This window comes from Calypte anna, chromosome 7 (assembly GCF_003957555.1).
Source record: "Calypte anna isolate BGI_N300 chromosome 7, bCalAnn1_v1.p, whole genome shotgun sequence".
Taxonomy (NCBI): domain Eukaryota; kingdom Metazoa; phylum Chordata; class Aves; order Apodiformes; family Trochilidae; genus Calypte; species Calypte anna.
The window spans coordinates 14,721,532-14,745,283 of NC_044253.1; the positions used below are offsets into that span (position 1 = coordinate 14,721,532).

The following is a 23,752-nucleotide window of genomic DNA, read 5'->3' on the forward strand; positions in this document are numbered from 1 at the left end:
GAACCCCAACTATCTGACTATCTTTAGAGAGGTGCTCCAACCCTCTGATAATCTCTGGTGCCCTCCTCCAGATTTGCTCCAACAGCTCCATGCCCTTCTTGTGTTGTGGGGGTCCAGAACTGGACACAGTACTCCAGGTGGGGCCTCATGACAGCAGAGTTGAGGGGGACACTCATCTCCCTTGACCTGCTGGCCATGCTTCTTTTGGTGCTGTCCAGGACACAGTTGACTTTCTGGGCTGCCACAAGCCAGCTCATGTTGAGCTTCTCATCAACCAGCATGCCCAAATCTTTGTCTTCTCTTCAGGGCTGGTCTTAATAAAATGTGACTGTGGATAGTATTTCAGAGCTTATTTACACCAGGACCATTGCCTTCCCCTTACCTCTATTTTCAATGCAGTATGAACAAATAATTCAGACAGATGCAAACACTTCTTTAAAAACTCCTTTAACTGCCTAGAAAAGTTGTAAAATTTGTCTTGCTTACATATCCTTCTCAAATGGCTTTGTGCTTCCTAATTGAGACATCTCTTGTTTTAATTTATATCTATCACTACGTCATGCGCCATGGAAATTAAGACTACTGTCTTTGTCCTTGTAGCAACACATTTAAAAAATTGAAGAGACAGAAAAAAAAAACCAAGTTCCACAATCAATTATCTTAACTTTCTCTCACAGATTCTATTTTCTAGGGTTGTCATAATTTATTTACCTGTTCTTTCTAACAATACCATATCCTTCTTAAACAGCAGTGTTTCATAAATCATCCTAACAAAAATTTTAATTTTAGTAAATCACACACATACCTGATCCATACTTTCTGGAATGAATTCACCCTCACTGTTGATACTGGTGAAGGATCCGTTTCGGGCCACCTGATGCAGCTCATCTGGAATGTATCCTGGGGGAGGAGAACTTCTATCACGAGTATTAGAACCTTTACAAAGAAAAGGATGAGTCAGTCTTTTAATTAATCCAAAAAGCAAGGGCTTTCTCCAATTGCTTCACAGGCACAGAGCCCACCTTGATCACTTCTTGCTTTATAAATTTACCAAATGCCTAAGCAATACAAAACTTATGCACACCATTTAAAACCTGGAGTCCAGGAATTATGAAAAAATTTTAGCATGGTAGCCTCAGTATTATTAAAAATAATTACTTATGAAGAGTAATATAATTTGCCCACACATCTGTCTAGCAGCCCAATTTTTTTTGTCTGAAAACAAAAATCCAAACCCCTCAATCAATGTCAACTAGTCCTTTCAAATTCTTCAAAATGTCCGTTTTCCTTTTTCTGCAAGAATATGAATAACTATTCATAATAAATTTTCTGAAATATTTGTGATTAAACTGTCTAGTTTCATAATTAAATTAGGAAGTTAAATCACACTTACTTTAAAACAAAGACAAAAAAGTTTCTATGCCAAAATAAGTATTAAAAAAAACCATGGGGGGTCCTAAATTGAGCAAGAAAATGCATCACCATATAAACAAACACATTTTTCACAAACTCATTCCTGAATTTGGAAATAAGGGGAACTACTAATATCAGCTTTTTAGGGTAGCCATCAGTAACCTCAAATAAGCACTCATACATTTAGATGCTTGTAATTTTCTGGTTAATCTTCTGTATTATGTGTATTTAAACCCCCTTTTACTTAAAATTCAAAATCCACTTCCCCAAGTGCAAACTCCATAACAGAGTCATCGGTGAGTAAGAGAAACTCAGTCTGTGCTGAGAGCAAGATCTTTATGAAGAGAATATTACAGAAGAAATGTTCTTACAACTGAGATACTAAAATTCGTAGCTTACCTATTATAGATAGTTGCCTTTTTCTGTCTGTCACACCAGACACTGTATTATCTAAATCTTCCAGTGAGGAGGGCAAGGGTTCCACATTATTTACACTGGGTGACTGAAAACACATACACACAAACTGCAGTTATAACCTTATACTCCTGACAATAAAACTGCCTCACAACCAGCTTTGTGCAGCACATTCCTTTTTCTAGCAGTTAAAAAGCAGCTTGTCAGCTTATATAAGAATTCATCCATTTTAGAAGGTAGTAGTTGAAATTTAAAAATAATTTTTAACTCGTGCTAATACACAAATCCTATCAATATCATGGGTGTGATATGTTAGCTAATACCAAAATAACTCAGTGTTCAGCCTACAGCCCACAGCTACAACAAACATTTAACTTGCCATAGGGGAGTGTCGCCCAACCTAGGACTTAAGAACAGTACCAGATAACAACTGTTACTTAAAATCTTACCACGGTAGGGAAGGCAAAGAAAGAAAAGAACATGATCTAGGAAAAAGTCAAAACGGAGCCAATACAAAATGCTAATAGATGCATAATGTGAAGAAGCTAACAATAATATTATCAACAAAAAAATGTCATCTATAAGAAAAGATAATTTCTTACTTCAATACAAAAACCAAGGAAAAAGACAATTAGCATGTCACCTCATACCTGTGTATTTCCATGTATTACAAGCAATATCTTGAGACTCTTCATATGAACACTACGGTCAAGCAACTCAATAGCTTTGTCCAGGTCATCCTGTGTGGTTAATGGAATTACAAGCTACAAAAAGAGGAAAATAATAATAAATTTAAAATATACAAATAAATGCCTTAAACAGGACAAAAATTAATTAGGAAGTCAAGTGCAGAAAAACATATAAACTAACATTGTTCCCATTTATTCCAAACAGGCTTGAAAATAAAATTTATCAAACAATGCCCTGAATTAGTTTCAAAACATATGGAGTTCAACTTTAACTCTTTCTTCAGATGCCTACAGTAGCTACAGCACAGTGGAGTAAATCCTCACATATATGCAGTTGCAGAGAAAAGGGCTTGACAGCTAGCACTGTTCTCAAGAAAACTTTGTGAATGAGCCACTTTCAGAGGTGCAACAGTTAAGCCTAGTTGTCCAATCTAAACATTACTGAACGCAGCATTCTAGTCATTATCTAACAATGATTAATCCTTAAAAAGGTGAACAAGAAAGGATAAATGTTATTTCCAATTTGCAGATATAACAAAGCTCAAAGAATTTGACTTTTCCTAAGTCACACAATGCTACTGTGGCATGAAGACAATTTACCAATTCTCAACTAATTCCAAGACAAAATTCTCTAAGATACAATTCTCCTGATAAAACATTTCATGCATCTCCTGCTTATGCTAATTTAGACAAGTCTTATATATTTGATAACACACACATTAGAAATCTGTGGTTTTGTCACCAGAGTAAGTTTTATCTCACACATAAGTTTTGTCATGGGAGTGGTTCTCATTGCTTAGGAGGCTAAATTTTAGCCTTAAAATAATCAATGTACAAGTCGCTGAGAATTTAGAAGACACAGAATATTACCTCATTATTGCTGTAATGTAAATCCATAGTCTGTCCAAAAGCAACTCTAGCTTTAGCTGCAAGATCTTCAAGTTTAACAGGCCTTGGTAATTGCAGGATCCTGAAACACAATTTAAGGTAAAGATTTTTTTTGTACATTAATGATGAAAATGTGGCAACCCATTACTTAAGAGCAATCATAGAAATAAATTTATCACTACAGACAACCATAAGAGGCTATGTTTTATTCAATGTACTCCATATTTTGATTCATTAGAAGAGAGAAAAGCAGCAAAAAAGTTACAAGGGATAATCATGCATAAAATTCTTATGACTATTTTACTTGCTTGCACATTGCTTCTTTCTGAATGCTCTGCATGCCTGCATTGCAGAAGCAAATTTTTAGAAACTTGTAAAATCTTCTGTTTCAGAAAACTAAGACAATAGAGTACCACAGGCTGACTAGCACAAGCTAGAATTAGGAATTACTCCTATAGTCCATATTTTTCTGAAATCAAAATAACGTCTCATCTGAGGCAGGTAACTAAATGTCACTGTCCTTACTACAACCAATTTATGCTCATTCTGCTGAGCTGCTCACTAAATGCTTCAAGGGTACCCCTTTAAGAATGGTGCAGTTATACATCAGTAACTCAGATTCTAGCTCAATGTCTCTTGAAACCGAACAGCCCAAAATGCCTGTAACTGACCATTTACTACAGAAAACTATCATATCATTTGAGGAACAACACCATTAAAAACAGTTTTTAGAAGTGATTAAGTAAGTGAGGCACAACTAGTTCACAGTCATAAAAGAATTAACACTTGAATATTGTGAAGCATGAAAATTAGCAAAGGGTAACTTTGCTTTTTATTAGTGTTTCAGTTGACACACTGGTTAGGGAACAATATTCTTCACTGAAATGAAGCTAGAAGCCACCTCCAATTAAAAATTGTTTTGAAAAAAAAAAATTTAAAAAAAACCAACACCAATTCTCACTGTAGTTACTAATTTATTAAGCAAGCCTGGAACTCAGCGCATCATACTGCACATTTCTTGGTACAAAGGGAGGCACACTACTGAAAGAGACTCTAGAATCGCTACTCTTTTCTACTTCCCTTCTCAAAAACCAGTAAGAATGTCATTGCATAACTTATTTTTCTTGTATAATTTCATCTTTAGAGCTACACACTCAAGCAACATTGCTGAGCAATGAGCCTGGGCTACCTAGGATCCCTGGTCAAGCAGGTTTTTTTTATTTGGGACAGTATAAACAGTGCTAAGCCCATCAGCAAAAAAGCTTGGGCAAGGTATCTTTGCATGCACTTTATGCTTGTATTCATATTGAATTGACTTAAGTCTACTGCAAAAGCAAAGATAAGCTACAAAAATGCACTGTCAGTTCTGACTGGCAGCAAGGAAACAATCCATTTTAAATTCATGCATCCCCTTATTCCACAAGAAATTGCTAGCTAGAAGACTCCTCAATTTTCAAAGCTTTTGAAAAGACTTATTTTCTCCAAATTACTTACAGCACTCAGCCATTCCCAATGCACTATCACATGTGATAATCAGAAAAGTGACAGAAGCTGAAGAATGTTAATACCTAGGGAACTTACTTATGTTCTACTACCCCAAGAGAAGAGAGAGCACATGCTGTGATCCGCATGGATACACACTGATCCGTTGCTCATCATGCTAAGGACTGCCTAGAAGTAGCACGGGTTTCATTCTGAAGCAACCTTTACTTAAGAAATTTACCATTTTTATTGACAAATAGCATGGCCAGAATATTATTTCCTTTTTTCATTACATATTTGCAAAGAACTTATTCTGTAATCGTTTCACTGCAGGTAAAATGAAGGCTTATGTTTTCAGAAAGAGGCAGACATAATGGGTTGTCCACAAAGTGGTTCTGCACAGAACTGTAAATCAACTTCTGTAAAAGCTTATGAGCAGCTGTCAGAGCAGAGATAGATGTCTGCATACTTTAAGTATGTATATCATTCATCTCTCTCACACAAAATCAAAATAAATTTTAACTGATTATTCAAAATTATAAACGTAAACAATCTAATTACTAAGTTTGATAGATCTTCTTCCTTTTACAGTTTTCAGACTGGTTCCTCCACAAAGTACAATCAATTATTGAGCTTTAAGATCTAGGCTTCTTCCTTTAGGTGTTACAGTAACAACCTATTATTATGCTCTCATGCACATGATGTAATAAAAAAATTATTTTCTGGTCTAGTCACATTTGAGATCTACATTAATGACCTAAACAATTGTTCTAAGCTATAAACATCTACCTGAAGGGTAAACAAATGAAGGGTATTACATAGGATATATTTACAGTGAAATACTTCTGCATTTATGTATACTTAGGGCATGTATATGTTATGTATATATTTTAAACAGAATAATTCTCCTTAAATTGTATTAATATAAAAATTAATTTAAAGAGCAAACCAAATACACACAAATATCTGAAACGCTTTGAATAGATTTGAAACTTTGATAGGAGCCCAATAAAATTCAGTAAATAACTAAGACGAGACTGTTTCCTGTGTTCTCAACCTTACCTTTTTTCACCTCGATGTTCAAATTTGACTCTAACATCATTCTGTAAGAGAAGAGATAAAGAAAGCACTATTAGCTTGTTAATTTCCTTTAATGAAGGTCATGAAATCCCACTCAATAATCCTACACTAGAAGTAAAACCCTTAAGCAGTCTATTATTTTTCTGTCCATCCTGATATACCAAGCATTTTAACAACCTACTTTACCTCAGGTACCTGATTGTTGCTTAAAATATGTAAAAAAAATTTCTGAAGTACAATAAATGCTTTGTAAGTAAACATAGTCTTTTCTAAAAATACAATTTAATATAAGAGATTCAAGATTTCAAATTCAGTTTGGAACTGATTACAAAAGAATTTATCAATAGCAGGCAGGTGGGCTTAGCTTAGTATGTATTTTTATGTACGCTTCAGCACTGAGCATTCCAGGCTTAAGAAACATATCTTATTTCATAAGCATTACAATAGAAACACAAAGAAGTAATTAAACCAGAATGCATGCAATTAGTTTCCCAGTAACAAGGATATACATAAATATCTGCAGTTAGATGGGAAAAAAATCCTGTTTTGTGAAACAATTTTAAGAATCAAATTGTATTAGCACCTATTGCAGGAAAAAATAATGCATTCAAACACAGGGATCTTATAAGCACAGGGATCATATTCAATTAACACCACTGTATCTTCCAAAAGAATTACTTGATTCACAAGTGATTACTTTAAAAATTCACAAATTTAAACAGAATGACAAACATGTATTTCTCCCTCAACTACCATTTTTAAACTGAGAAATGGTTCAATTATTTCTCTTCTAACTTTCTAAACATAATATTCAAATAAGTTTGGATCCTGTATGTACATTACTTCAATGTCTAAATGCACAGCTCAGAAGAGTTACATAATACTAACAGAGCACATATTAGATATATGTGAGATATATATATATAGACATATGTGATATATTGGATTCCTACAGCTTTTAAACACAGAACAAAAAAGACACAACTGTCTGTTAAACATATAAAAGCCAAATATATTCAAGTACAGGTTAAAACAAGATGGCACAGAATGAGGTTTCATGAAATATTGGAATGTCAATTGAGGATCCAATCAAATAAACATACAGTTAATTCAACAGGGCTATTACAGCAATTTGAGTAAAAATTCACATCCTTTCCTCTCCTAATCCCTCCATGTAGTACTTCAAATCTATCAATTTATTATTTACTACTTTTCCAACTGTGTTCAGTATCTGCAGAAAAAAGAGAGCTGAAATGAACTCCTGTTTCCATTATATGAACAAACAACAAACTGAGCCAGAGATGCAGTTAATAAGCTTAAGTATGTTTCTGCTGCTGTACTGATAGTCTTTAGTATGACACAGGTGACAAATGGGCAGTCTAGCGTACCTATAAAATTAATTCTAAAAAAGCATTTCAAATAAGAGAGGCCAGCACACCCTGATATTTTTAAAATACTCCATAATCAATCTAACAACAATAATAATTTAAAAATCTACACACAGTGCCAGAACACCCCTCTGATCTTCAATTTATTGGGATTGGTGTAATTTAAGCATCCACTATGATTTGGTCTCAAATGCTACCATTTAATTTCCTGCTAATATAAGAACATTAACAAAGAAAAAGGCAGCACATGGGTGAAACTAATAGCTCATTCTGGTGTGTTCACTGGTCTGGCAAGAATAATCATCACAGAAGTCACAGCAGGACATTCTGTGTCCAGTAGGTGAGAATGACACTAAAGATTACCTGTTTTTTAGGCGAAGATGACTTTGGTTTTCCTGTTTCTTGCTGGGGCAACACAGGACGACTGGCCTTATGAAGCACCGCCAAATCCTGCATGATTGAATTCAAAGCTTGCTGCTCATCTGCTCAGAGAGAAAGACCACAGAGGAGAGTAAATGACTGTTACCTTTTAAGTGCATTACTGTCTCTTTTCAGAATCAGGCAGATTCTAAAATATAAAACTACATACTACACTTTAATATGTAACTGCCAAATGAAAGTAATACTGCCATGAACACTGCAAACATTTAAATTTTATTTATCACTAACAGTGTCTAAGGAAATAAAACAGCTGATTCAGTAAAATGCACTTACATGGCAAGTAAAAAAAACCTTATAATCTCTGCCACAACAATCTAATTCTGTAGATTACCCATCTACAGGCTGCAGAACTGTGGGCTGTATTAAGAGGAGGCTGGGAGAAAAAAAAAATTTACCTACTTCGTTTAAATAATATCCATGGCATCAGTTATTAACTAGATATCATACTGCCCTTCCTCAGATCATAAAATCAAGAAAAAGGAAAGCAAATAATTTTAATCATTTTTTCTCTGTCATGAACAGGTACAGTCATGCACATATGAAACATACACTCTTGGAGGAAAACCTCCACTGTATGAGCATCTGCTGACAGCCCACAGAGAAATTAAAAAAACCCCAAACCAAACAAACCCAAAATACCACAGAAGTTTTCCAGGGCTGCAAAATGCAGTGGGTTTTGGGGAAGTAATTTTCAAGGAGAAACAAAAAAATTTAGATTTCAAGTTCATATAAAATCCTAAATCCTGATAATCTACTGCAGCTGTGATGGCTTAGGGCCATGCTAAATAAGGTCTGCTTTAGAACGGGGATGTTCCTTAGACAGGAAAGCACTTAAGAGCTCAAAAGCCTCTACAAGCACCACTAAGGGAAATCTATTTGTCACTGATACTTTGTATTAGTTCCTTGCCACAGCACCAGTACTATACACAACATACATCTAGAACACTGGATAACAAAATTTATCTACAAAGCTGTGATTGTATTTCTTCATGCTAGTTCACTACAGAACTATAGAATGGTTCAGGTTGGAAGAGACCTTAAAGACCATCTAGTTCTAACACTTACAGATATGTTTGTTGAATTCATTGCAAAGTGCTGTGATTTACAAAGAACAATATTTAGCAAACAAGGACCTGAGATAAACTCAGCATTGAAATCGCCAAGCAAGAATTCCAGGTATTCAGCAATTATAAGAATTTCTTCATACTCTGTTCTAATATGACCAAGCATATTTATTGTATCAGGAAACTGTGGGATGCCAGTGTTCTAGTTTAACAGATTCCTAACAGATCAGACTGCTGGTCTGAAAATGAGCAACTTTGATCATCATGCTGTCATTATTCCTACTAAGACATGTAAATCTATAAAAGCAAGTTTTTTTAGAAATACTTAATAGCAGAACAAAAGGTATCCTTACAGCTCAGTTATTCCTTTTTCACACTAAACCATGTCAGTACTTGCCACAGTTCTAGTTAAATCTATTTCATTGTGTTATAGCCTATTCTAGTGCTCAGTGACAAAAAAAAGCTGTTCTTCTAGCAGTTCTTTGGAGGTTTAATTCCCAGTGGTCACTATGTAGCACATTTCATCCAAAGGAAACAAACATAGCTGGCAAAGCATCTGAAGTTCACTGAACATCCAACAGGAGTCCCAAACGAAATGTTAGAGAATATCACAAATCTAAAGAGTACTGTATTCCTACCTTCAGCTACTTCATTATTAAGCACAAAGTTAGGAAAAAATAGCATAACAATTAAAGATAAACAAAAGCACCATAAGAACGTGTATTTTGGTTGGTTGGTTGGGATTTTTTGAGAGTGAGCACCCTAAGTGATTACAACAACATGGTCCATTCATGAAAAAGCATATAGGACTTTAATTTTTATGTCAATTTTTAGAAAGTAATACAACTATGTTACATATTTAGAAAAACGCAGTACAGACCATCTACACAGTCCTGGCTTTGCACTGCAATGACACAATACAATAGATTTCTTCAATATAGACTTTTTGGGTTGGATTTTTTTCCCCAATAGCCATCACCATTTAAAGCACAGCAAATACTGCTCTGTACCCTAATACCATGCATGCCAATTTCCTATATTTGAATTTTTAACATACCACACAGTGAAAGGAAAAGGACAATATTCCAATGGAAAAAAAACAACCAACATTGTTTTGAATACTAGCAAAGCAGTTGAACATTGACTTTCATGTAGGCATTAAATTGAATTACACAGCCAAATTAATGACTTTGGTCTTCAATAGAAATGGAAAGTATCTGAATTAAAATTTTATATACGTTACACACAAGACTTACCCATAATAACAGTAAGCCTGAGAACTTGAACTTCAGGAAAATGGTTGCTTCATCAGTATTATTTTATTCCCTAAAACACAAAATTAAAAGTACACAATTACTGAAGTTGTCCAAGGCACTTAAAACAGTTGACACTTCATTGTTTACACATAGTTTTCTAGTATTCTACAGATCAAATATGTATATAAGCTACAAACAAGGCTGCATATGTAGGTATCATGTGGAGAAAACTGATATTGTCCCCATATCCACACTAGGCTCTGAGTAATATTACATATTTATATATCACAGCACAAATCAAGAGGCATCAATACCTATTTATTATATAACCTAAAAACCTTCAATCAGTAAGTTTTTTCATCATATTTCAAGAGTATTACACAGATACCACAATACCCCTGAAAGCAAATGGCCCTGGTATTAACTTTAAATACATAATACATAAGTTATCCAGAAAAGCAGAAACATAGGGGACACATTTTTTAGCAAACCCTATTATAATAATTTTAACATCAACCAATCTAAAAAAAAAATTAAGGACCAATTAAAATTATCTATGAGATGTTATTATTGAGTTTAATAGGAAAAACTAAAGAGATATCCCCAAATAGACAACAAGACTTGTTCTAATATAGGCTACAGCAGGAAGAATTCACCATTTTTAACAAAAGATCTTCAAGGAAAACTCTCCAATTTCTTAGGCAGTCACTGTGACCAAGTAGGGAAAGACTGTTTCCTTCTCCCTTTTCCTGGCTGCAGTGGACCAACCTCTGTCTCAGAGCACAAAGATCTACCCTACTATGATAAAACATGATTTCCCTGCAGGTTCATTGAAGGAGCTACACCAACAGAATGACTTTTTTTTTTCTTTTCTTTTTTAAATAGAATTTTTTTTCTCATGGTTTACAGCTCCTTACCAGTGTCAACTTGATAGCAACACAGGGGTGGTAAGCCAGCTCTTTGAGCACCATCCAGTCAGGCTTCTTTTTTCAAAATTCTGCCAACTTTCTAGCTGGCAAATTACTTTAAATTTTCCAAAGGATTTCTGAGCATCTTCTGGCATTGTCTTTTACACACTCTCTCCATGCAAACAGTCTTTTAGGAAGCATTCATTTCACCAGTAAAACTGTAAAGTTTTAGGTACGTTTGGCACATTTTTTTCAGAAAGAAATCTGGATTTGAGAGCCATATAAAGTTCTCTGCTGTGCCTTTTACCTACAAATCAGATGACTCATCTGATATTGTGTACTTCAAGCTTACTAATAAGCAAGAACAGATCAGGCTTTTAAAGAACACCCTGTGGTCCCACTCTGCAATCACAGATTTCAGATGAAATAGCACACAGAAGAGCATATTAGAAAATAAAGCCAAAAATATTATTCAAGTCTATTCAGTTACCTGCTCCTGAGTGTACAGACAGCCTGAAAACAAAACCTAAAACACCTTTCAAGTGTTGTGGGAACAAAGCTCCTGTTTAATGCATTATAACATACACTACATTCTTGCAAGCTCTGATATTTGGCCTGAGCTGCCTGCAGCCTCAAGACACAACCCCAGCTTTTACTGCTAACAAGGTCTCTAGCCTCTTGATGCCATCACAGTAAAGGAGAAAATATTCTGTTTCAAAAAAAACCTAAAAAATAAAATTACTCTGCTGCTCCATAACAGAAAGGGAAAACTACAATGATACAGAAGAAGGGGATTTGCACTGATCTGCACACAGAAAAACAGGGACTGAATTTAATTTATTTGCTGAATGATAGTAGCCAAGATCACTCACAATAAGGACAGAATTTTGTGCCTTACACTCACACAAGATGCCAGGAGATCTGGTTTACCTGGTAAACTGCGATTACCTCTATAGTCTTCAGTAACACAACTAACTTTTTTCACCCCCAAGTCTGATTCTTTGTGTCTTTTGCATCCCTAAGAGTCAAAAAAAGCAAAAAAGAACATACATTCGACTACCTCCTCTACTGCTTTTTGTATCAGCAGTAGTCTTGGGGTATCTTCCAAAGCATTACTCACGAAAATACTTTTAAAATATTTCATTCTGTATGTGATCCAACTGTCTTAAAATGAGAGCTATTGTCATTTTCATCAAACATCTGATTTAATTAGCTGTCTTAATACATTAACCATAAAAATGTGTTGCGTAACTTCAGATTAAGTACTTTTGTAATAATTCCTTTAAAGAAATACAACAGTTCTCTAAGGCATTTTAAATCTTCTGCCACAATTTAAGAAAACAAGTACAAGTTATAATTCCAAATAAAAATACCCCAGATGTTCTTTCTCAGCCTAGATAAAATAACCAAACTTGAAAGATTTAAGATACTGAACTACAAGTCTTCAAAAAGGCAGGCAAGCTGAAGAAGAAACATAGTAGCTTGTGTCTTCAGCAAGTCCCTTCAGCTACAAGTATCCTTTCTTTATTATACAATCAGTGACAACCATTACTTTTCCCTTCCACTTCCTTCTTATTCCATAGTTGGAAAAAAAAAGAATTAGAAAACTTAATTTCTCTGAATAACTTAGGGACTTCTCACTTCTAACAAAAATTCTTCCTTTTCAGCTATAAACTAATCACCAAGTAAAAGTCTCAATCTTGCTGCATTTACTGTCACATCAAAAATAAGCTAACAACATTATTATTTCAACTAAATGTGTAATAAATCAAGCTTTATGAAAACTTCACCTTAGTAAACTGAAAAAACACCTGTGTTTAACAGCTCATTTTTACCATGGACTATAATAATAGGGTAGTGGTGAGGACAGAGTACAAACAAGATTACAAAAAACATTTTTTTAAACAACAACAAAAAATTCCATAAAAAGAGAAAAAAGTGTACCCTAACCCACTGTTACAAAGCAGCTTGAGTTAAAAAAAACCAAAACCAAAAACAAAACACCCACACACAGAGTAGATGACAACCTAGGACAAAAAGGAAGTGAAACAGATTAAACTGGAACTTGGAGAAAGATTCAGGAGAAGCAAAGCCAGCAAAACACAAAGAGATGCAAAGGTAGAGTAAGATTTTTTTCAAGGTCTTGCAGACAAACACAAGCAGCTTGAATTTGAATGTACTTAAAGAACAGATGACATAGAGTGAATTTCAAAAAGGTGATGATGTGATAAGATTAGCAAACAAAGAATATCCTAGCAACAGCATTTTGGATATAAGGGTGGAGAGATGCTGATTCATATTCATGATTTACTTCCCATCAGCCACCTTCCCCAGAGCCTTGAAATCTTTCAGGATCTGAGAAATCCACTGAAGAAAGAAAATACCCAGGTGGAAAATGTTTTTAGCTTTATCATGGAAAATATAAGGGCATGTAAGTCATGTTTTAATATTCTGTGCTAATTGTCCATATGCATACACTTTTCCTATAATAAATGCAACAGGGCTCAGTTGCCTGTTGGTTTCTGAGAGATAAAAGTACACAGACACTGGCATACATATAACATCCTCTCTCATTACTGATTGTCACATTAAAAATTTGTCATCAAGAAAAAAAACCTTTACCCTCATTCAGCAGTGGAAGTAAGCAAGCAGACACTGGATGAGATGAATACTTACTGAGTTAGAAATGGTGTTTTAGTTCTGTGGAATATGGAGCTATGCAGTGTGCAGAAATGAAACATTTCTACAGCATCACCTTCATAGCAGAATTACAATTTCTAAAAGGTATAATTAGCTACGGATACACTGACAGCCATAAACTAATCATATGAGAACAGTATAGGTAGTATATAAGAACTCAAGGACATAGACAGCTTTCATGCTGCCTCATATGTTAAAAAACAAGGGGGAAAAAACAGTGAAGCAAGTAATTTAGCTTAGCCTGATTTTGTAAGGAATTCAGTCTTATACATTAACACTTGTACCTAACAGACAGAAACACATCTTTGAAGTCCAAACCTGCTCTAATAGTGGGGCAAGAATCTGAAAGATATCAATTCCTTACGAATTTTAACTAAAATAAATCAGCCCAAGGATCCGTAGTTCCCCATTTTTGCATCAAAGCAAAATGACAGCGTGAACTCAAAAATAAAGATGCACTGTAATTATTGCAATCACAGGTAGAGATTAAATTGGAAATTATACTATTTCAGTCTTAACAAGTTAAACCAAAATGACAAGAAATCAAAATTTGCTAGCACTACTATTCAGAGACATACTTGTCAATACAAAAACTACATGATACAGAGAGACAGGTAAACATGAAGAGAGCATGTTCACAGGTAATTTTTCAGACCATAGTATGGATAATCAGAATATAAAGTAAAACTATAAGCATTTATTTCATAGTAAAAATAGAGCCAGACAAAACTTTTACCCTCAAAATGTTACTTTTAAAAAATCAAATGCTTGGTCTCACAAGCAACCTCTTATAGATCACAGTAAGCAAGGCTGACAAAGCATCAAGGTATCACCTATTCAAATACACCTACTTAACCTTTACCTAAAATAATGTGCTGCGCTGCTCATTGTGTGATTTTTATTTAAATTTGAATTAAAAGTGCACTTGTGAACAACAAACAGTAATACCTAAATCTGAACTTTATCTATAGGCTTCTCCATAGTTCAAAGCAATTGTTGGCATAAACAACAGGAATTCACATAGTGTGGCAAGCATAGGAGAAAATCCAGTATTGTTATGAGACATTAGCAGATACCTAAAAGATGGTAACTCCATATAAATGAGTGTAAAAGAGAGAATTTTATATGGACATATGCATAAATGAACATTGGACAAAAAGCTGCCCTTTTCAAAGAATATGAAAGTAGCAGCAGTAGCACAAAATAATGAAAGACAGAAAAAAATAGAAGCAAAGAGCTGTAATAAGAAAAATATTTAAGCCAGCAACAGAAAGGTGTGTTAATAACTGGAATCTAACAATACGGTATCAGATGTGAGTTTGGTTTAAGAAAAATTCAGATCTCTAACACATTGTAGCAATACATAAGAAAAGATGTTCATAGGAAAAGTAGAAGAGGGAGAGAAGGATTAAACCAACCTTAATCAAAAAGCCTGTGAATGACATGTTGATAAATTTGGGTAGTATTTAGAAAACAAAACAAAAAACACAAAAAGAAACAAAAAGATGCTGTCAAATTTGGGGCATTAGAAATTAAATTTACCTTGTGAATAAAATAATAGAAATATTCGTCCCGTAACAGCACTATGAAATGAAAATATATCGGAGGGAAAATATATTTTTAGGAGAAAGCTGTTAAAATGTTTGATTCCAGCCTTCTTAGCACATCTCAAGGAATCTTAAGGTCTAAAAGTCAGCAGGGAGAGATCTTGCCTCTCGACAACATGACATTAGGGGCATGAGACACAGATAAGTACTACTCTCCTTAGTTCTTCCTCTGTCATGTGCCCCTTTCAATCCTCAAGCACTTTCTTCCCCCTTTAATTTATCCTGTTAGTGAGAGTACTGGACAGAGTACACTGAGAAGAACCACCTAGTTCTGCTGTGCTAAAACGAGCAAAACAGCAGAACCAATCAAGCTGCGCCAGCTCATGTCCCGGGGCAAGGAAAAGGGATACAATCTCGAGAAGCATCTCTCTCAACTACAACAGAAACTCAGGACTGACTACCTGTCCAGGACTCAGCATCAGACAGAAAGTGTATTCCCCTCTATTTTCCCCCAATGTCTTTCTTTTACACAGTAACTACCATTCAACAGTTCTGTTCTGAACAGCCGAATTAAACCCTTCTGTCACTAAAATGGCAGAAACAGCACAGACACTCCTTTACAGAAAGGGCATTTCTGGTTTATTTCCTGCCAGAGTACATGGGTTTATTTTCTGCCAAACCCAACTTGGGTTTATTTTCTAAATACCTTAAGTCTTGTTCTAAATGTATGTAGCTTAGTTAGTATATTTCTAAACTTTGCCCTGAATTTCTCACTGTCTTGTAACTAAACCAGTTCATTCAGAACCCCAAGGTATTTTAACCTATGGTACAGAGACCAAGCAACAACCTTAAACACATCATACCATGAGCCATCTACCACTGTCAGCACAATGGGCACAACAGCACACAACTCACTCAAAATTAAGACTTTTTTTTTGGGGGGGGCAAGTCCTCAGACACATGTGTTTTACTGCATTCAGATTGTGAAATAACGAGTGGTGATAAAAACAGGAAGAAATCGAATGCATCAATTTTTCGTTCTGGTTTCAAAAACAAACAAGAGAACGTATCCAAACCACTGCACAGTGTTACTGGAAAAGAAATTTCACCATCCACAACAAAGAGATGCAATGCATTATTTGCTATATATTTCAGACCAAACATTTTAAGTTAAAGATCTGGAGATTTAAAAGAGTACAAGTCTCTTTACAAAATTAGTGGTTCAGTTTTCTGGACCGTTCTTGCAAATATTTTGAAATACTTTGAAAACAAGATTCTGCTGTGTTGTAAATAGCTGTTGTCTAAATGTTGTCTAAATAGCTGAGAATGAAAAGGGAAAGACTGAAAAAGCTGCCGATTATTTGTTTCAGTTGAGTTTAAAATACTGTAAGAATAAGCTTAGATACTATAATATTGAAAGAAAAACACAGTAAATGCCTTGATTCCAGGATTATTACTGCCAAGCAAAATATGGCTTCTTGAAATAATTACAGATTAGTTAACAGAACTAACTACAGCAATTACCATACTTAGACTTTTTCAATATATTCAGCTAAATATTACATGATTTTTTAATTATTTGCTTTAAAGCCTCAATTAACTAGCAAGAAACTCAGTTGATGGAATAAAATATTGATATCTATTTTCAATTTACAGATAACATCCATGAACATGAGTCCCAGTGCAACCTCCTACAGATAGGCAATGATCAGGTAGGTGCATGAGATACACAAATAAAGGAAGCAAATGACCTGAGTTGTCTTTGAAAGCAGTTACAATAAAATGTATTAAAATGTATTAAAATACAGTTAAATATTTTAAATGTATGTAACAATTTATTGTTAGTTTCCCCTCATTTAATATGTTTATTGTGCCTAAACCCAAGAGTTTTAAGAAATTACCTGCTTTTACAGTGGTAAAACTGACAGCACAGCTTTTTGAACGTTTAGCATCCCTGCAACCTCGACAGCACCACCCATGATTAAAAGTTGTATTTTATATAAGCATAAATATTGTGGTTTATTGTGTTAATTCAATAATGGTTTTGCATTGAATGCATGTTGGCATAAATACAGTCATTTAGGAAACTGGAAAAAAGATGCAATTGCAACACTGGATAATCTTAGCAAGAGACAATTCAGAAGAATTATTAAATCCTAATGTATAATTATCTAATGTAAGTATAATACAATATTAGAGAATAATACAATCCTTGTGAACATAAAAATGCAGTGTATGCAGAAGCCATCTTGCTTCTGTACACAACCTAGATGCACTGTTCAGTGCAGAAAGACTGCAGACAGCAAATGCAGGATGGCATCAGCACCTTTGCTGCTCTAACAGATGTATCAGGTATCTCTACAGCGTGCAGACTTGAAATATCTTAAACTGGAGACTTTTTATAAATCTTCCTGGCAAGCAAAAAAAAAAAAAGAATTTATGTCTAATTTAGCACACAAGACCACACAGATCTCATCTGTTCAGCTACAGACATGAGTTGGTATTTGTTTATTTTCTGAAAAGAATGCTTACTAGCTGTACTCCTTCCAGAGTTCAATTAAAAAAAAAAAAAAAAGAAAAAAGAAAAAAAAGGAAAAAACACTTGCATAAAATAGAATTTCCAATTATAGACAGTGCCCTTTCAGTTACAGGGAGGATAAAACCTCAAAAAGCAGTGCTGTCAGTTCTAGTATCATAACTGCAGCTCATTTCTAAAAGTACGTTTGGGAAATGGACTTCAGATTGAACTGAAGGATCCAATATGCCCAGTGACAAAAGTAAAACCCCATCCTACTCAGATTAAACCTTAAAGTTCCTACTGTTCTATAAACTGGAGTTTGAGATATTCATGTAACATTCATCCACTGGATGAAAAATGATCTTGACTGGAAAACGTTACAAAGCACCAGAAGGTCTGAGAATGCAACAACAGTATTTTAAGGATTATTCTCATAAAAATGCAAAGTAGCAGATAATCTAGTTCAAGATGAGTTTATAGCAAAATTATGTTTGAGATCTCTTAATACTTACAGCAATACTCACTATGAGTAACTGTAGCCCAGGAAAGCTAATCTCTTCACACTTCCTTTACTGTTGATAGGGAGAGATACACATATTTAGAAAGTCTCAAGGCACTTAAATCTATGTTTCCTGCTTTAGAGCCTCTCTCACCTAACCCCTCATAAGCCTACTCCAAGTACACAAAAAGAATAAGACTAATAGACCTCAAAAAGAAATGTATCTACTTTCCTCAACAAGATCTTTCTTCACCTAATTTAAATTTTACAGAACTTCCCCATTTCTTGTATCTGTTATTGCTTCAATAGTAAAGCACTCCTGGCAGCTCATTTCTCAACCTGAGGAATGATTTTGCTGATATATCAAGCAAATCTGCCTTGAAAGCTATGATGCTCTCTTAAAACCTGTTCATTATTCCAGGAAAGAAAATCCACAACAGCAACAAAATCCTGTTGGGAAGAAAATGTATGTATCCTAAGTTGAGGAAGGGTCAAAACAGCTGAAACTTGCAAACAGATGCCAAAATGACACCCTGCAAAATATTTTAGTATTGCCAATTTTGCAGAACAACATGCTGGCTAGAAATCGATAGCTCACACTCCTCTACTCTTATCCAACACCATATTTTTCTCACAAAAGTATGTTAAAAAGTAATAGATACAGTTCACTGGGCTACAAATAATTGCATCACTGCCTCCAAATCACTTTGGCTTCTTGGAAATTTATCACCACCACCACAGTGGAAAGTCTCAGAGCACCACAACACTAGGAAGAACGAAATCCTTGCTACTAACTATGCTATATGCTACATATGCCAATTAATGCTATTCACACATCATAAAATGTTTAAGGCTTACTTACTATATTAAGATAATTTTACAGTGCCCACAAGTACACAGAGCAAAACACTTCTCTGATATAACTTTTTCATAATATGCTTATCTTACGCAAACAGAGTAGCCCCATAAAAGACTTCTCAAAGAGAAAAGGTACATGAAATTTTAAACTGTTCAGTCCAATGAAACATGTACTACTGTGAGTGTTATAATCTGATTTAGTTGCTTCTCTTTCTCCTTCTGAAAATCTCAGTGGTGGTCTTAGCTCTGCACCTGCTGCTGTCATTTGGAAGCTGCCTGCTGATGTTTACAAGTGGCATCTATGTTAGTTTTACTATAAACTTTTGACTAGCAAGTCAAACTATTGGTGAAGAAGAGTCTTTGTGAAGAAAGGCATCATTATCAGAGACAAGTCACAATATATACCATAAAGGAATCCAGTATATCTCTCTTCCTTGTGACAGAATTGAAGATCACCAGTAAAGCCACAGAAATAATCGTAGACAGTAAATAAACTTAACTTTACCAGAACTACTGGTATTGGCAATTCCTGCAATGTTATCAACTCTAAGAATGGAAGACTATGCTACCAAACCCACTACAAACCACTTACAATCTGTGCCCATTATTCTTTAAGCAAAAATAAAGTATTTGATGCAGAAATCAGGCTTCTAGCTCAAACTGGGTATTGCAAACAAGATGAGCATTTCAATTAATGTATGAGAGCAATTATATACAAATCACCGTTCAGATTGTGCTGAGAACCTACAGAACAAAGCATACCCTTAAACTCCCATAACTAGTTCTTTCTTTTTCAGTTTATCTTCCAATTCTGTGACCGTGAAGGTTGAAAGATTAGTATTTTGGGGAAATAAACAAGAGAAATAAATCCACTCTCCAATTCTAGAACTAGTTTTAATATCTATAACAAGTGCTAAACCCAAGAAGTGATCTTTTTCTTCACTATAACCACCACATTTGATAACATCTTCCATTCAGCACAAAATCTCTGATTTCACAGCTGTAGTAGTTGTGAGTTTAAATCATGGATGCAAATCCCACTACTATAATTTCAAAGTAACCTGAACACAACAATATATATGAACCTTTCAGATTAATGTGATCTTCCTGGGAATTTGCTTGTGACAGCAGCAAAGACAGAATCTAGTTCTCTAGTGGCATTTTTGTATCTTCACTGTAAAGACTTATCAGTCTCATTTGGTATACATCTTTCAAATTTTGCAACAAATCAAGAAGAAATCCTCCTCAGTGAACAGCCTTCATTTCATACTATCTTACTCCTCAAAGCACAGCTCTTTCCACACACGATACAGTGAGGAAACACAGAGTAAAGCAATATAATGATTTTTTCTCACCATCTTCTACCTTGCCATCAAGTTTTTCCAGCCCATTGATACCATCACCTGGAATTTCTGCATAAAAAGCATTTCCTGGTTCATATTACCATGTTTAACTCAAATTAATTCAGTACATCCATTTAGACATTTCTTCCATTATTTCTATCATCAATAACAACATAAAATCATAGAATGGTTTGGGTTGGAAGGGGCCTTAAAGACCACCTAGTTCCAACCCCTCTGTCATGGGCAGGGATGCCTCCCACTATACCAGGTTGCTCAGGGCCCCATCCAACCTGGCCTTGAACACTTCTAGGGAGGAGGCAGCCACGACTTCTCTGGTCAACCTGTCCCAGCATCTCACTACCCTCACAGATATTTTTTTCTTAATATCTAAACTAAATCTCCCCTCTTCCAAGTTTTAAACCATTGTGCCTTGTCCTCTTGCTACATACCCGTGCAAAAAATGCAAAAGAATCTCATAATACACAATCATGGAATATTTAAGTAGGATAAGACCTTTATGCACTATATTGATTTCCAACACAACATGGAAAAATACTCCTGAATCAATCTCCAATTCAAGATTAAAGCATTCAACAACCATGACCACAAAGCACAATAAATTTAAGCAGAGAGCCACAGGTATGGGTTAGCTCAGATCTTTCATGCTTGGAACTAACTGTACAGAGGGCTCAATAATACCACTGAGAAGCCAGACAAGAGTGTACTTAGTGGAAACTGAGAGAACCTGGCGTGTATGTACAGGTAACACATCCTGTGTGAACTCCAAAGATTTTTTTACTACCCACATAATATGACTATAATGTGCATCATTTTTGTAGCCAGTAGTTCTCACTGAGCAGGTCTAAATGGACAAATGTGTAATTTTTCATTCAGTAGGTACCGGTTTTGAACTGGATGACCCACACCAACAAACACATCAAGATGCTGCTAAGCAATCAAATACCCAAGCTCTTTTTCACTTTGTGCTTTGGTAACAATCTTGAGCTTCCAGCAAACCAGAAAAAAAACCAAACATAATTCAATTCATAACTCAATCCTTCATAATAATGTTTAAACAAACGTGTAATAACAAAAACTTAACTTTGTCAAACCACTCAAAAATCAAACGCAGAGACATGAAGGCAACACATAGCTTTCCTTCTTGCAGAGTACACCTTTAGCACAGGGTGCCAAATCATTACATTACAGTAACATCTATGATGCTACATAATCATTCTTCTCTTAAGTGATAAAAATCTAATAACCCTCATAAACACAGTAATAAGGTTAACTAAGTAGAGATTCAAAAGTTCCAGAAGAAGCATTAGTATGTACATGCCCACACCTAATCATCTTTAAGACTACATTTGCCAAGGGAACACTCCTGCTTTACTACAGTAGCTACTGTTTTACAGTTGAATCTCAATGATAAGCAGGAGATCCAGAGCAAACAGATGATCAGGATGAAGAAATTTATTTTATATTTTAACTAACCATCAGCCTACGTAACTGAGGGCAAGGATGAAGGGAAGTAGTTCTAACTTTGCATATAGAAGACCAATGGACTTCCCACTGAATATTACAAGCATTCAAGAAATGAAAGCCAATGTTAGGAATTATTATGGAAAAAATCAGTCCAAAACAGATCAATGTGTGCCCATCTTGAATATCACTAGCAATCCTAGGGCCTTCACCTCCAGAGAGGATGTGGTAGAACACAGCAGTTTCAGAGAAACCAAAAGTTCTAATTGAAGGCACAGAATGGGTTCTACAGCAGAAAACAAATAGGCAAGCTAGAGGCTCTTTGGTTTCAAATACACGGTGGGAAGGAGAAAGTGATAAAAAGCTACAAAATCCTATGAGGAAGAGGGAAGGATTGTTGTATTGGACAGTGATGGATTGTTCACTCTCTTCCAAAAGATGAGTGGCACCAAGGATATCAGTACAAGCTATGTTGAAAAATAATTTTAAAAAAAAAAGGCAGATTTTTACTATAACAGAAAGCATACCTGTAGAATTTCTTATCAACAGATATTTGGAAGCGAGGCATTAAGCTACATGAGAAAAAAAGGACTGGCAAAGTTTGAGCATAAAAATCCAAAGGTTACTAGCTATCCAAAAACCACAACAGAAAATAGAATAATAGAACAGTTTGGGTTGGAAGGGATCTTAAAGATCATCTAGTTTCATCCCCGCACCATGGGCAGCAACACTTCCCACTAGACCAGGTTGCTCAAAGCCCTATAAAATGGTCAGGGATTGAAAGAATTTTTAAGGTAGGTATTATTTATGCTTGCCCTGTTCTCACTCTTCCATAAACATTAATTCAAGATCATCATTGGAGGACTAACAGTGGATTATCTTTTGTCTGATTTCATTATGTATTAAGATTTTACCTAAAAGCTGACAACAACTTCACCAGTAACATTTCAATTTTCATTTGAAAGTCTCATTTGGTATTCATGATCATGCCAATGTCACAGACACAGGGCCTTAACAGACAATCCTCATGTTCATCAATAGAATGTTTTATTTTCTTTATATTTTCTTACAAAGTTTAATTCTTGCTTGTGTCCATATTCTAGGGGTTTTGTTGCGTTTTTTGTCTGGGTTTTTAATTCAAACAACAGCTTGATCCAGATGTTTTCCTGTCTTCAAACCTTTATTCAAAGGTAAGACTATAGTTCTCATTATCATAATTTTGATACCACTGAATTCAAACAGCTGGCTTTTACAGAACTCTCCTGTCTGAATTATTTCAAAATAATTTTGATAGGTAAGAGCTAATCAAAACTGACTAGTTAAATAATTATTCCTGTAAGAAACTAAATTTCTTTAATAACCATACTAGTGCCTATTTAATTTTTTGTGAAGGCAGAACTTTTGAAAGATTCACACAGTTTGTCTCATTTTTGATCTACCCTCAAAAACAACTGATAAAATCATTTACATAAATCAGATAAAATGAAATAAAGTCAGGGAACACATTGAATACACCTGTTTGTAGTTGGCTCTGCCACTCTTCCTATAAAAGCACACCTATAGGAAACATGTGTCTTATAAGTCATTAGACATCTCAAAATGGCAGAAGGCTTGTTCAGATACAGTTACAGGAAAAGTTATCTTAGCAATACTTCAAAGAGAGCACACACGTAAGACAGACTGCCAAAACCACATTTTTGCCAACAGAAGTAGCATTTAACCCTAGGATAACTCATTCTCATTCAAGTTGCCTATTGCATAGCAATATGCAAATATGCAAAA

At 35.0% G+C, this 23,752-nt stretch overlaps 1 protein-coding gene across 2 annotated transcripts in view; it reads right to left on the minus strand.

Moving 5' to 3' along the window:
* The window catches only part of MAP3K2 (mitogen-activated protein kinase kinase kinase 2), a 52,791-nt gene that overhangs the window by 24,402 nt on the left and 4,637 nt on the right, over positions 1 to 23,752 (minus strand). For both annotated transcript variants that reach the window (XM_030454432.1, XM_030454431.1), the window contains exons 2-8: positions 10,116 to 10,185; positions 7,718 to 7,836; positions 5,949 to 5,989; positions 3,387 to 3,486; positions 2,478 to 2,591; positions 1,813 to 1,915; positions 806 to 936 (exon numbers count right to left, since the gene is read on the minus strand). In XM_030454432.1, the coding sequence (XP_030310292.1) occupies positions 806 to 936; positions 1,813 to 1,915; positions 2,478 to 2,591; positions 3,387 to 3,486; positions 5,949 to 5,989; positions 7,718 to 7,836; positions 10,116 to 10,119 (612 nt within the window). In that variant the 5' untranslated portion in view covers positions 10,120 to 10,185. The remainder of the gene's footprint in view (positions 1 to 805; positions 937 to 1,812; positions 1,916 to 2,477; positions 2,592 to 3,386; positions 3,487 to 5,948; positions 5,990 to 7,717; positions 7,837 to 10,115; positions 10,186 to 23,752) is intronic.